At 43.2% G+C, this 15,911-nt stretch overlaps 1 protein-coding gene across 1 annotated transcript; it reads left to right on the top strand.

Annotated features, from left to right (window-relative positions):
• Nucleotides 1-3,300: 3,300 nt before the first annotated feature.
• On the top strand, nt 3,301-15,355 carry LOC142304362 (uncharacterized). The gene is made up of 2 exons (XM_075346666.1): nt 3,301-3,425; nt 11,996-15,355. The coding sequence occupies exon 2, from the start codon at nt 11,998-12,000 to the stop codon at nt 14,089-14,091; it is 2,094 nt and encodes a 697-aa protein (XP_075202781.1). The 5' UTR covers nt 3,301-3,425; nt 11,996-11,997; the 3' UTR covers nt 14,092-15,355.
• Nucleotides 15,356-15,911: the final 556 nt, after the last annotated feature.

The following is a 15,911-nucleotide window of genomic DNA, read 5'->3' as shown; positions in this document are numbered from 1 at the left end:
TGGGCCTCCTCAGCCTGATGATACCGGCCCCACGCTGCCTGCTTTACCTTGGCTGGTTATTAAAAATACCAGGAACCACATTAAGCATGTGTATATGTTTCCTCACCCCTGTGTACAGTACAGACCAAAAGTGTGGACACACCTTCTCATCTCTAGAACAACTGTTAAGAGGAGTCTTTGTGCAGCAGCCTTCATGGTAAAATAGCTGCTAGGAAACCACTGCTAAGGACAGGCAACAAGCAGAAGAGACTTGTTTGGGCTAAAGAACACAAGGAATGGACATTAGACCAGTGAAAAACTGTGCTTTGGTCTGATGAGTCCAAATTTGAGATCTTTGGATCCAACCACCGTGTCTTTGTAGAAAAGGTGAACGGATGGACTCTACATGGCTGGTTCCCACCATGAAGCATGGAGGAGGAGGTGTGATGGTGTGGGGGTGCTTTGCTGCTGACACTGTTGGGGATTTATTCAAAATTGAAGGCATACAGAACCAGCATGCCTACCACAGCATCTTGCAGCGGCATGCTATTCCATCCGGTTTGCGTTTAGTTGGACCATCATTTATTTTTCAACAGGACAATGACCCCAAACACACCTCCAGGCTGTGTAAGGGCTATTTGACCAAGAAGGAGAGTGATGGGGTGCTACGCCAGATGACCTGGCCTCCACAGTCACCAGACCTGAACCCAATCGAGATGGTTTGGGGTGAGCTGGACCTCAGAGTGAAGGCACAAGGGCCAACAAGTGCTAAGCATCTCTGGGAACTCCTTCAAGATTGTTGGAAGACCATTTCCGGTGACTACCTCTTGAAGCTCATCAAGAGAATGCCAAGAGTGTGCAAAGCAGTAATCAAAGCAAAAGGTGGCTACTGTGAAGAACCTAGAATATAAGACATATTTTCAGTTGTTTCACACTTGTTTGTTAAGTATTTCATTCCACATGTGATAATTCATTGTTTTGATGCCTTCAATGTGAATCTACAATTTTCAGAGTCATGAAAATAATGAAAACTGTGAATGAGGAGGTGTGTCCAAACTTTTGGTCGGTACTGTATATCATAGCACTGAGCAGGTGTATATGTGCCCTCACCCCTGTGTACAATGTAGCACTGAGCAGGTATCTATCTATTCCTCTATTATCTATTTTTCTATCCATCCAGTGGACAGAGGGTCGCTGCTGGGGGGGGGGGGGGCGGACATGTTTTCCTCTTTCTCCTCCGTGTCACAGAACATCCATAATAATATTCGGGTCTGGGCATTTGCAGGAGCGGGATGATTATATTGCGGAGACATTGCAGAGGTGATGCACGGACGCTCAGTGAGATCATTTGTATGATGGCTTTTCTGCAGTGTCTGCTCTTACACAGGACTGCCAGGGATTTTGGATGTATGGTGGCTTGTCTGCAGTGTGTGCTCTTACATAGGACTGCCAGGGGTATTAGATGTATGATGGCTTACCTGCTGTGTGTTCTGTTACATAGGACTGCCAGGGATATTAGATGTATGGTGGCTTGTCTGCAGTGTGTGCTCGTACATAGGACTGCCAGGGATATTAGATGTGTCTGCAGTGTGTTCTTTTACATAGGACTGCCAGGGATATTAGATGTGTGTGCAGTGTGTGCTCTTACACAGGACTCCCATGGATATTAAATGTATGGTGGCTTGTCTGCAGTGTGTGCTCTTACATAGGACTGCCAGGGATATTAGATGTATCATGGCTTATCTGTTGTGTGTGCTCTTACTCATTAGATGCATGGTGGTTTGTACTGTCTGCTCTTACACAGGACTGCCAGGGATAGTAGATGTGTCTGCAGTGTGTGCTCTTACACAGGACTGCCAAAAATAGTAGATGTGTCTGCAGTGTGTGCTCTTACACAGGACTGCCAAGGATAGTAGATGTGTCTGCAGTGTGTGATCTTACACAGGACTGCCATGAATATTAGATGCGTCTGTACTGTTGGCTCTTACACAGGACTGCCAGGGATAGTAGATGTATGAATGCTCATCTGTAGTGTGTGCTCTTACACATTAGATGTATGGTGGCTTGTCTGCATTGTGTGCCCTTACACAGGACTGCCAGGCATATTAACATGTATGGTGACTTGTTTGTACTGTTGCCTCTTACATAGGACTGCCAGGGATAGTAGATGTGTCTGCAGTGTGTGCTCTTACACAGGACTGCCATGAATATTAGATGTGTCTGCACTGTTGACTCTTACATAGGACTGCCAGGGACAGTAGATGTATGAATGCTCATCTGCAGTGTTGTGTGCTCTTACACATTAGATGTATGGTGGCTTTTCTGAATTGTCTGCTCTTACATAGGACTGCCAGGAATATTAGATGTATAGTGGCTCATCAGCAGTGTGTGCTCTTACACATTAGATGTATGGTGGCTTGCCTGTATTGACGGCTCCTACATAGGACTGCCAGAGATAGTAGATGTATGAATGCTCATCTGCAGTGTGTGCTCTTACATAGGACTGCCATGAATATTAGATGTGTCTGTACTGTTTGCTCTTACACAGGACTGCCAGGGATAGTAGATGTATGAATGCGCATCTGCTGTGTGTGCTCTTACATATTAGATGTATGGTGACTTGTTTGTACTGTTGGCTCTTACATAGGACTGCCAGGGATATTAGATGTGTCTGTACTGTCTGCTCTTACACAGGACTGCCAGAGCTATTAGATGTGTCTGCAGTGTGTGCTCTTACATAGGACTGCCAGGAATATTAGATGTATGGTGGCTCATCTGCAGTGTGTGCTGTCACACATTAGATGTATGGTGGCTTGTCTGCATTGTCTGCTCTTACATGGGACTGCAGGTAGACATTTCATCACATAAGCTCTGCTCAGAGCCTTCGTGAAGGATTTTTCATGTCACGCTGAGAAGCTGAAGAGTTAAACCAGTAATGACAGCCCGCCGCATGTGTTTGTCCAAATCTAAGGGCAGCTATAGGCGAACAGATGTAATTGAAGCAAATGGATACTGGCACATCTCCCATAGGTGTCTGCATCCCCTCCAGCCAATCAGCTCCGTCCTGCAGCCTGGAGTAAATCTGGAAACGTTCATTCATGATTTTTTTTTTCCTTTCTCTCCTCATTGACTCATTCATGTTTTCCCCTCTCATTCACCCCTCCTCCCTTCCCTTATCCATTCATTGCCAGTCTGCCATCCCCGCGCATGCGCCGTGCCGATCCCCCTCACCCCTGGCTAGGGTAGGATTCTTATGAATGAACATTGACGTCAGAGAGGGCAGATCCACTAGAGCTTGGGTAGCACACGTGACGAGGGGCTGGGTGGGTATTTAAAGCGGCCGCCGCTGTCCCCGGTGCTGAAACTGCACAGAGACAACACACTGAAGACTACAAAGAGAGACAGAGAGGGAGGGAGAGAGACCAAACAGAGACTGCCGAGAACAAGTGAGACATAAAGAATGCATGAGACTGGTTGGGAGGGTGGGGTGGGGGCAGTATAGCATGCTGTGACTCATTCGTAACCCCCCCGTATGTGTACGTAGGGTTTACCGAAATCTAGATGCACGCAGCAAATAACCGGTAGCTCTTGTGCCATACGGTCCCCATCGTTGGCCCTATGTAATTTTTTATATATGTGCCAACTTTTTGTCTCTTGCTCGAACTCTCCCACGTGGGCATTCCCCCTCCTCTTGTTTATACACTTAGTTTTGTACGGAGTTAACCCTGCCGGGTGTCAGTTCGAGGACTCGGCTCCGTATCACACAGTACGTCTTTACCGAGAAGAAGAGATGATGCACGGCACTAAAAATACAGTGATCGTCTTCATTTCCAAGTCGTACTGTGTAGACTAGACTTGCCCGGTGCCAACGAGCTTGCCAAGGAATTCATGTTGACAGGGAGGGTTTAAGTGAAGGGTGAAAGCTGATTTTATTGGGAAATTTTAGGAAATATTCTGCATGTAATATTTTTAGGAATTTTCTTTTACTGTTTTTGGTGATTTCATTTGTGATCGTCGTCGAAAAGCAAATCGAAGAAGGTTTGTTTTTTTTTCTTTATAGAAGTGACGTGAAATCCTTAATCAGAGCAGAGAGGCTTAAATGCAACTAATGAATGAGGGGGCCAATGACGCATGAACTGACACATCTCATTATAGCGAGAACATTACCCCCTCGCCTCTCCATGCTCTTGAGATATTCACATACTGATAGATAAAGATGTTGCCAGCTGCATGAACCGTGCCAGAACGGTGCTAGCACCGTCCCTGATGTATGGCATGTCAAGGGTGAAAATCTATCGGCCAGCCATGACTTGTCGATAAATTGATGATATGTTGTATTTGTTATTAGGAAAGGGAAGTGGAGAGAAATATTTAGGTCTCAACTTCAGGCTTGGAAATTATAGAAGGTGATTAGGTAGGATCAATAGTTATATTTAGGGTGGGGAAAAATGATGGCGATAACTAATCAAACCAAGGAAGACTGAAAATGGAATAGCAACAGGTAGAAAATAGCAACTCAGAAGGAGGCAGTCGGTATAAACCAATTAGAGAGACATATCAACAATAGAACTGACGTAGGTTAAGAAAGATGGACACTCTGGGGGAGTGGAAGGAAGATATGGGAAGAAACAAAGGGACAGAGAACTCTAGAAGACAAGCTGAAGATAAATAATATATGACCAAGGGTGCCGGAAGTGATAGGAGCTGAGGAGTAGTCATGGATCAAGAGGAGAACATGGGACAAAAAGGGTAGAAAGATATGAAGGGTGAGGACTTTGATACAGATGTTGACTCTATAGTAGACCAAGAAGGACAGAGGTGATGGGAGATACAGAGTAGATCAAAGATGACGATGGTCATAGACCAAGAACAAGTGATGAATGAAGAGTACAAGATATGAAGGGTGAGGACTTTGATACAGATGTTGACTCTATAGTAGACCAAGAAGGACAGAGGTGATGGGAGATACAGAGTAGATCAAAGATGACGATGGTCATAGACCAAGAACAAGTGATGAATGAAGAGTACAAGATATGAAGGGTGAGGGCTCCAATACAGGCGTTGAATCTATAGTAGGGCGGCACGGTGGCTCAGTGGTTAGCACTGCAGTCTTGCAGCGCTGGGGTCCTGGGTTCAAATCCCACCAAGGACACTATCTGCAAGGAGTTTGTATGTTCTCCCCGTGTTTGCGTGGGTTTCCTCCGGGTACTCCGGTTTCCTCCCACACTCCAAAGACATACAGATAGGGACTCTAGATTGTGAGCCCCAATGGGGACAGTGTTGCCAATGTATGTAAAAGCGCTGTGGAATTAATAGCGCTATATAAATGAATAAAATTATTATTATTATTATTATTATAGTAGACCATGAAGGACAGAGGTGATGGGAGATACAGAGTAGATTAAAGATGACGATGGTCATAGACCAAGAACAAGTGATGAATGAAGAGTACAAGATATGAAGGGTGAGGGCTCCAATACAGACGTTGAATCTATAGTAGACCATGAAGGACAGAGGTGATGGGAGATACAGAGTAGATCAAAGATGACGATGGTCATAGACCTAGAGCAAGAGATGATTTAGAGTAGAAGAGATGAAGAAATGTAGATGACGATGGTCATAGACCAACAGCAAGTGATGAATCAAGAGTAGAAGATATGAAGGGTGAGGGCTCCTATACAGACGTTGACTCTATAGTAGACCAAGAAGGACATAGGTGATGTCAGATACAGAGTAGATCAAAGATGACGCTGGTCATATACCAAGAGCAAGAAAACAGAAGATATGAAGGGTGAGGGCTCCGATACAAAGTCTATAGTGGACCAAGAAAGGCAGAGGTGATCAGAGATATATAGTAGATCAAAGATGATGATGGTCATATACCAAGAGCTCAGATACAGACGATGAGTCTATAGTTGACCAAGAAGGACAGAGGTGATGAGAGATACAGAGTAGATCAAAGATGACGATGGTCATAGACCAAGAGGAAGAGATGAACTTAGAACAGAAGATATGAAGAGTGATGGTTCTGATACTGACGTTCAGTCTATAGTGGACCAAGAAGAACAGAGGTGATGAGAGATACAGAGTAGATCAAAGATGACGAAGGTCATAGAGCAAGAGTAAGAGATGAACGTAGAACAGGGTGAGGGCTCTGATACAGACGATGAGTCTATAGTTGACCAAGGACAGAGGTGATGAGAGACACGTAGTAAATCAAAGATGACGATGGCCATAGGCAAAGAGCAAGAGATGAATGTAGAACAGAAGATATGAATAAACGTGCCGAGAAGTAGACCAGGAGATTATACAGTTTGATACTTTGGAAAATGACAGTTGCTTAGAACAATACCTATACAATGGATGATAGAATAAGGGGTTAAATAGAAAAAGATATGACAGAGGGTGGTGAACAAAAGTAGACGAATGTGAACAGACGACGATAAGGTAGGGATGAAGCTTGCATTGAAGAACTCGGAGAAAGAAGTAAAGTAGAAGAAAGGGTTGATATATTTTCTTAGGGGAAAGGGAATAATGTAAAATATATTCCCTGAATATTATAAGATTTTTTGGGGGACAAAGCTTGTGAACTACTGGTGGTTCAAGCTGTTGACACAATATTGACAAGTGCAGTTTAATAACGACTGCGTGTGACTGCAAACTGCTCCAGCCGGTGTATGCGGACATCTTCCACCCACACTAATAGACTCTTATGTTTTCCGTAGTTAATTACATTCCTGTGCATGGACAGGAAGAGCAGAGATTCCTGCACACATAGCTGTAGAGTGAGATCTGTAGAGTATCGAAAGAGCTGGAAACACAGAACATAGAGTAGACAATGATGGATAGAATAAGGAATGATATGTGAAAGGAAGAATCAATATAGAACATGCAATGGATGGTGATCACGGTGTAGTGAAAAAGATGAGACAGAGATCCCAGAGGATGTGCGTGGCAAATGTATCTGACATACAAAGTAGAAGAAAAAGAAGGGTTAAAGAAGAATGCAATTATAGGGAGGTAGCGATGGTGGCAGCAAATGAAAAGCATGTAATGGGTTGTATACACACAGGTCAATATGGTGTTAGGATGAAAGATTGATGACACCAACACAACCGGAGGTGGAGAGTACAGGAGTAGATATAGCACAGGAGAATGTGGATGACATATAGCAACAAGGAAAAAGAGAACCACTGAAAAAAACAAGATAGCCTAAAGGAGATAGGCAAGAGATGGGGAACACATAGAATATGCAAGAGAAGGAGAATACATAGAATAGGCAGGAGATGGAGAACACATAGAATAAGCAGGAGATGGAGAACACATAGGCTGGACAAGGGATGGAGAACACATAGGCTGGACAAGGGATGGAGAAGATGTAGTAAAGATAGCAGATAAAGAATACGTCAGATAAGGGATGAAGAACATGTAAATAAGCAACTGATGGGAAATGCATAGGATGGGTAGAAGATGGAGGATACATAGGATGAGCTTAAGATAAAGAAAGTATAGGATGGGTAGGAGATGGAGGACACATAGGATGAGCTTAAGATGAAGAAAGTATAGGATGGGTAGGAGATGGAGGACACATGGGATGAGCTTAAGATGAAGAAAGTATAGGATGGGTAGGAGATGGAGGACACATGGGATGAGCTTAAGATGAAGAAAGTATAGGATGGGTAGGAGATGGAGGACACATGGGATGAGCTTAAGATGAAGAAAGTATAGGATGGGTAGGAGAGGGAGGACACATAGGATGAGCTTAAGATAAAGAAAGTATAGGATGGGTAGGAGATGGAGGACACATAGAATGAGCTTAAGATGAAGAAAGTATAGGATGGGTAGCATGTGGGGAACATCTAGAATAGTCAAGTGATGGAGAATCATAGAATCGGGGACATGTAGGATTGCATGGAATAGAGAATGCATACGGTGGGTAGGAGATGGAGGACACATGATGAGCTGGCTATGAAGAAAGCATAGGGTGGGTAGGAGGTAGAGGACATAGAGGATGAGTTGGGGATGAAGAATGCATAGCATGGGTAGGAGATGGAGGACATATAGGATGAGTTGGGGATGAAGAAAGCATAGGATGGGTAGGAGATGGATACCGCATAGGATATGTTGGTGGTGAAAAAAGCATAGGGTGGGTAGGAACTGGAGGGCATATATGATGAGTTGGGGATGGAGAAAGCATAGAACAAATAGGAGATGGATGACACATATGATGAGCTGGGGATGAAGAAAACATGATGGGTAGGAGATGAAGGACACATCGGATGAGCTTGGGATGGAGAATGCATTGAATTTGTAGGAGATGGAGAACATATAGGATGATATGAGGATGAAGAATGCATAGGATGGGTAGGAGATGGAGGATTCATAGGATGAGATGGTGAAAAGCATAAAATGGGTAGGAGATGGAGGGCACATAGGATGAGCTGAGGATGGAGAAAGCATAGGATGAATAGGAGATGGAAAACATAGGATGAGCTAGGGATAAAGAAAACAGGATTGGTAGGAGATAGAGGACATATAGGATGAGCTGGGGATGAAGAAAACATGATGGGTAAGAGATGAAGGACACATTGGATGAGCTTGAGATGGAGAACGAATTGGATTGGTACGAGATGGAGAACATATAGAATGAGCTGGGGATGAAGAATGCATAGGATGGGTAGGAGATGGAGGACATATAGGATGAGATGGGGATGAAAAATGCGTAGAATGGGTAGGAGATGGAGGACATATAGGATGAGATGGGGATGAAAAATGTGTAGAATGGGTAGGAGATGGAGGACATATAGGATGAGATGGGGATGGAGAATGCACAGGATGGGTAGGAGATAGAGGACATACGATGAGCTGAGTATGAAAAAAACATAGGATGGGTAGGAGATGGAGGACATATAGTAACAGTTGGGGAATGAAGAATGCATAGGATGGGTAGGGGATGAGGACCAAAAGGATGACTTGGGAATGGAGAATGCATAGGATGGGTAGGAGATGGAGGACACATAAGATGAGTTGGGGATGGAGAATGCATAGGATGGGTAGGAGATGGAGGACATATAGGATGAGATGGGGATGGAGAATGCACAGGATGGGTAGGAGATAGAGGACATACGATGAGCTGAGTATGAAGAAAACAGGATGGGTAGGAGATGGAGGACATATAGTAATAGTTGGGGAATGAAGAATGCATAGGATGGGTAGGGGATGAGGACCAAAAGGATGACTTGGGAATGGAGAATGCATAGGATGGGTAGGAGATGGAGGACACATAAGATGAGTTGGGGATGGAGAATGCATAGGATGGGTAGGAGATGGAGGACACATAAGATGAGTTGGGGATGGAGAATGCATAGGATGGGTAGGGTGTTGAAGACATCTAGGATGTGCATGGGATGAAGAATGCATAACAGGTAGGATGGGCAGTGCATGGAGAAAACAGGAGATGTAGGACATGCATAACACAGGATAGGCAAGGGATGAAGAACATATATGATAGGCAAGGGATTGAAAACACATAGGATGGGCATTGGGAAGAAAAGTGAGAGGACAAGCAAAAAATGCAGAACACAAATCGGCATAAGATGGAGATCATATAGTTAGGAAAGAGAGAGAGAAGTCATAGTCAGGCAGTAGATGGTGAACACGTAGGATGGGAAGAAGGAGAACTCGGGATGGATAGATGATAGAGAATACCTACATAGTTAAGATATGGGAAACAAATACATTGATAGAAGATGTGGAACACATAGATGGACAGGAGATGAATATATAGATAGACAGAAGATGGAGAACAAATAGGTATGGATGAGATGGATATTATGTGTATAGGCAGGGTACAGAGAACAGGAAAACGAGCCAAATATGTAAATTATGTAGATGGATGAAAGTTAAAGAACCCATAGATAGGCTGGAGATGGAGAACATGTAAGATGGAATGGAGATGGCGAACAAAGATGAGCAAGAGATTTAGAATATATAGGTCTGTAGGAGATTAAGGAGACAGAGGGACATGATGTAAAGAACATATAGATGGGTAAGATACAGAGAACATGTAGAGAGGCAGAATATGGAGACCATGTAGTATTGATAGATGAGAAACGTAGATGAGCAGAAGATGGAGCAAACGTAGACGGGGAGAAAAAAAGCGCATACATAAAGACAGTCAGAAGATGAAGCACATCGATATGGAGGAGATACAGAACATGTTGATGGGCAAGTGAGGAAGAACATGTAGGATGGAAAAAAGATGGAAAAATGTTCAGGGGCAGGTGCTGGAGAACATGTAGAGAAAAAGGGTGTGGACAGCACGTAGACGGAAGTGAGATAGAAAATACATAGATGGGCAGGAAATGGACAACCAAGGTAGAGATAAGAATGCGGGCGGAATAAAGTTAAAATATAAATGCTTAACGATTATGACCTCATAACACAGAACATAAAATATATATATGGGAAACTAAGATCAGATAAGGTATGAAGAGAAAGGCCACATGAGGTAAGAAGAGACATGAGAAGACAACCATACATCAAGAGACTACTTATATACTGGGTCCAATAAAGAGATTATAGAGGGTGGGTGAGACGTAGTCTATAAAAACCTCATAACATCTTTATTATTTCAGAGGTTTGCTAGGTCCTTTTAAATATCTGCATTGCTATCCTCAATAATTGGTTAATCCTCCGCTGATGGTGGGTTTGTACGTGTTTCTTCCCCACTCCGGATATTGAATGCAGCAGGGCATCCCCATTGAGAGTAGTAGGAGAGGGGGAATCCTACGTTCCAAGAGCTGGGCAAGGATTAGAAATCGGTGGTTGGGGAATAGGGGACAACCTCCCACTCACACACATAATGATTCCTCTGCAGTGTCTGGCGCAGCATCCCTGTGTGTACCGAGGATGGGGGAAGGAAAGGGAGGAGGGCTGCTGGCATCTTTACCTGAGGTTCCTATAGAAACTGCCCACAGTGCAGATAAATTGTCTTTAGGGCCAATAGACGGACTTTATAATGGCGTATATGTGGAGAAGGAACGGCAGGTCCATATCGAGACAGAGCACAATGGAGCTTAGGAGTCAGATCAACAGTTAAAAGGATCAGGGGGAAAGGAGGAGGGAGAGGTTCTTTCAGGGAATCCCAGATTGTCAGACAGCGCTCAGTACGTGACACCGATCCAGAAGAAAAAACATGCAGATATTCTACGACAAACTAGCCGCCAGCAGCAATATTTTCCAAAAGGGTTTCAATAAAAACGTAAGGATAAGAAAACCATAAAGAAGGTGATAGGCAAGGAGAAAGCCACCTACCCTACGAGCGAAAGGAACCTTTCATGTCTAACATAGAGCTAAAATATCTCCATGTATTGACCACCGAAAGGCAGCAAGAAAAAAATTGTAGGTCCAAGGTCTATGGCTCGGTCAATAGTAAGCCTGGTGTGAAGCTGATGTAAAACATATTTCTAGAGAGAGAGGAAGGTGTTAACTTACTGAGACCTGCAGTATTTCTTGAAGGGAGGGAGCGAGAGGGACCTGCAGAATTTTGTAGCGGGAGGAGACACCTGCATGATTCTAGAAAGGGGGGTTTGGGAAAGACCTAAAGGATTTCCACAATGGAACTCCCTATTCTTTCCCCACCCCCGCACTCCCACTCTCTCCCATGCAGACACATTCTGTCTTCCTCCATCTTCTTCTGTCTGCTCCTCTCTCGAACGCTCCCTCCCACCAAAAGCAGCACTGATGCTTCCAGGAAGAGGTTGATCTCAACAGTAAGAAAAAATGGTGTAATTCTGTGATGAATTCACTAACCAATAAACACTCTCTCTTTTTCTCTCCCTCTTCTCCATCTTCCATGCTCATCTTTTTTTTGTTTGTTTGTTTGCTCCCATCTCCTTTTTTTCTGATTTATTAATTATGCTCATATTTGTTATAATCATATTTATGTCTCGATTATGTTGCCCTCCCTCCGCTTAAACACATTGCCTCCTTTGCCTTCCCTCTGTTTACACAGAAATGTTCCCTGCACCCCCCTTCCTTCTCATCTTGACCCTTACCATAGCACATGCACCCTTTTTTCATGCCATTCCTGTGACTGAAGAACAGAGACACCAGACCACCCATCGAACATTGCATGGCGAGGCTGCACAAGCTCCACAACTTGAGGACCATCAAGATGCTCCACCACCTGTTCAAAGCCAACATGTAAAAAGTGAAGCTATCCAAGAGAGATCAATCAATGATGTTCAGGCTCCATCCAGCTCTGATGATGACGATGAGTTATTTAAGGACATTAGTCCAAAAGAACTTGCTGCTGTTCTCCTAAAGGCACTGAATCCAAATGATGGAGAGCAAACGCCTTCTACTGTAGCAGAAAAAGTGTCCCCTACTGGTCAAGAGCTTGTAAAAGAAGAGACAGGTAAGGTGGAGGAGGAAGATCAAAGTGAAAGAGTAAGGAGTAGAACACGAAGCTCTGACAAAGAAGAAACAATTAAAGAAAATGAGAAGATGGATGATGGAGGAGATATGGAGAGTGTAAAGTCATTGTTGAAGGAACTTGAAGCTTTTGAGCCTCCATCTAAAAATGAGGAGGATCCCCCTCAAGATGGTAGCCTTGAGAGTGAGGACCTGCAGGAGCTTAGAGAACTGTTAGGCTTCGGAGAACAAACAGAGGAGGAAAAAAGAAGCCCTCTAAATCCTGTACCACACAGTCCACGAAGGTTGGATGCAGAACAAGACACGGAAGAGGATGAAAAACTTGCAAATGTTGCCCAAGACCTTTTACTTCAATACTTAATAAATGGAAGTGAAAATGATGATGAAGAAGAAGAGGAAGATGAAAAGGAGAATGATCAAGACTATCCAGTAGATGATTTTATTGGTGGTCAACGACCATTGTTTGAGGATGAGGAAGAGGGAAACACCCAAAGTAAAAGGTCAAATGATGATGATATTGAAGAAGTAGATCCACAAACTATTGATAAACTAATTGAACTTTCCAGTCGCTTACATCTGCCGGCTGATGATGTAGTAGATATAATTAATGATGTGGAAAAGAGGAAGAGGAGAAGGATGAAGAAGAAGAAAGCAAGAGATGATTTTCTGGGACGAAGAGAAAGAATAAGGAACCCCCCACAATCATGGCCAGATTCTGCTTACTACCCCAGAAGAAAGCTTGACCAACAGTCTAGTTGGAATAAAGTAGACACAAACTGGAAAAAATCTTCTCCACCATCCTGGAATAGGAACAGACTATCAGAGTCTACCTGGAAGAAGTTGGCAAACCCAATTTGGACTAAGCCTTCAAAATCCAACTGGAATAAGATACCTGATCCAAGCTTTAACAGGTTATCAGAGCCAAGCTGGAATAAGGTATCTCAGCCAAACTGGAATAAGGTGTCAGAGCCAAGCTGGAACAAAGTATCCTCACCAAGCTGGAACAAAGTGTCAGAGCCAAGCTGGAATAAGGTGTCCCAGTCAAGCTGGAATAAAGTGTCCCAGCCAAGCTGGAATAAAGTGTCCCAACCAAGCTGGAATAAAGTGTCCCAGCCAAGCTGGAATAAGGTGTCTGAGCCAAGCTGGAATAAGATGTCTGAGCCAAGCTGGAATAAAGTGTCTGAGCCAAGCTGGAATAAGGTGTCCGAGCCAAGTTGGAATGAGATGCCAAAGGCTGGCTGGAATAAGGTACCTGAATCAAGTTGGAATGAAGTGTCAAAGCCAAGCTGGGATAAGGTATCTGAGCCAAGCTGGAAGGTATCAGAACCAAGCTGGAATAAGGTGTCAGAGACAAATTGGAATAAAGTTTCCGAGCCAAGCTGGAGCAATCTTCCAGACACCAAGTGGAACAAGATGCAGGAATCAAGCTGGAATAAGGCATCGCAACCAAGCTGGATGAAAGCTATGGATCCATACACACGTAGATATCGTGCACGTCCAGCTCCTTACACTAACTTCATCCGGCCTCGAACCTTCCAGAACCCTCCGAGATACTATTATAAACCTCCTATCCCACAGCCGAATGATTACTTTGACGATGACCAAGATAAACAGGAGGAAATGGAGAACTATATTGAAAGGATCCTCCTGAACCATCCTGAGGTGTTCCAGTGATATATTCCCAGACCTAATCCCAGTCAAATATAATTTAACAACTTGACCCAGTAAGAAAATCCAGTTCAGTTCCATTATATATCACTGAAAAAAAATAAATGAAAATACGACTCATTCACCTTCACTGATCTCAGTTGGATCCATTTAGGCCAACTTAAGTAAACTCAGCATACAATAATTATTTACACATATAGCAAGCTCTCCATTTGAGTGCCTAATAGTGTCAGTGTAAGAACTGAATCCACAAAAGCACCTTTGCTCTCCAGTATTATGTTAGAAGACTATATCTCTAAAGATAACCCTACAACCTAGTCTACTGGTCCAATGCTCAACACGTGTTGACTGTGTTACGAGTATGTCTAAAATCTGGTAATATCCATGTATACTTGAGGATCGGGACTTGAGCTTGTGTTCTGGTTAGTTCCACAATTGAAAACGTGGATTTTCCCAGCCTTACAATCAAACCCAGGTTCAATAGAGTCTGTATTTTAACAAAAAAACATAACTATTGCACTATAGAAGTTCCCTCTTCTTGGTATTCATTAATATATCCAAGAACAGGTAATGCTAAGTCTTTAACCCTTAGGATGATTGGCCTACGAAACAGTGGAGACGGCCATCTTCAGGCAAGCTCTGCCTCAAGAACAACACTTATTTCCATAGACGTGACCGGCCAGTTATAAGGACTGTTTTTACAAATGGTGCTGTCCCAGGTGCTGAAATAATTTATCAGCCTGTTGTCCCACTCTACCCACTGCTCCATACCGATTTTTAAGAGGTTGGCAATGTGATCCCAAGGAATCAAAAAGAACTATGTAAATATATCAAAACCTGGGATGATAATTAAGCCCGTGAAATACTCGTCTCCACTTTCTGTAGGTGACCAAAGTCCTAAAAAAAGTCAACCTAAGGGTTAAACCTTTATACCATAGAAATTGGGAGGTAAAAAATGTCTCTCGTTATTGAGCACAATATTTGTAGTCCCATTAACCCCACAATAAAAAAAAAAGGAAAAAAAAAGATCTCGTATTTATGGGGTACATTGCCCCTTCCCCTCCACTCCCGTCAGAGTTCCCCCTTCTTCTCCTGGACTAACTATGGTTGCATGCCCCCTCTCCTCCTCTCCATCCAGTGTCTTGGCTGCTGTAGCCTGTTCTGTGATGCTGTTGGTGTTCCTTGCTAATAAACGAGCTTTCTCTCTGCTCCACTTTGTACATATCATATGAATACTTTTGCTAAGGAAATAAAGCTAACTATTTTATTATGAGTTATGGTGGTTATTTGGCCCGTGCAAAGGTTGTGGGCCTGGGGATGCAAAAAAACAGTTTGGGGTGGCCTCTACATGTATTACGGTAAGACAGAACTCATTAATCCAACAAAAAATACCTAGGAGTAGAAATAAGACCCCAAAAAGTGTCTGGATTGTGGGATTCATCCATATTACGTCTCCATATTCTCCTCAATCTAATGTAGACAAGTCTATCAGTGGAGTCATTTTGACGTCTATGAACTGTATTCTTCACCTAAGTCAATATAGTCGTCTTAAGGCCTCATATACTTAGGCTCCATTGATTGCTTTGATCTGTATTCTTCACACAAGTATTCTCCTAAGAAGCCATTTATTTAAGACTCTCTGTTGACTTCTGTGATCTGTTTTTCACGCACAAAGTCAATAGAGTTGCCTTAAATTGACTTCTATGGATAGTCTATGAATGTAAAATAGAACATTAGTCACCACATCTTAAGGATTTGCACTTTTGGACTCCGTTACCTTCTAATAGAAAAGCTTTAATTAGAGGTTAACATTTTTAAATTTTCAA

The sequence above is a fragment of the Anomaloglossus baeobatrachus genome, chromosome 4 (genome assembly GCF_048569485.1).
Source record: "Anomaloglossus baeobatrachus isolate aAnoBae1 chromosome 4, aAnoBae1.hap1, whole genome shotgun sequence".
In the NCBI taxonomy this organism is placed as follows: domain Eukaryota; kingdom Metazoa; phylum Chordata; class Amphibia; order Anura; family Aromobatidae; genus Anomaloglossus; species Anomaloglossus baeobatrachus.
The sequence above is the reverse complement of the archived record's forward strand: the minus strand, read 5'-3'. Positions and strand labels throughout refer to the sequence as shown.

Bases quoted from the DNA above. Each gene is read 5' to 3' on its own strand.
- LOC142304362 (XM_075346666.1), top strand. From the start codon at position 11,998: ATGTTCCCTGCACCCCCCTTCCTTCTCATCTTGACCCTTACCATAGCA.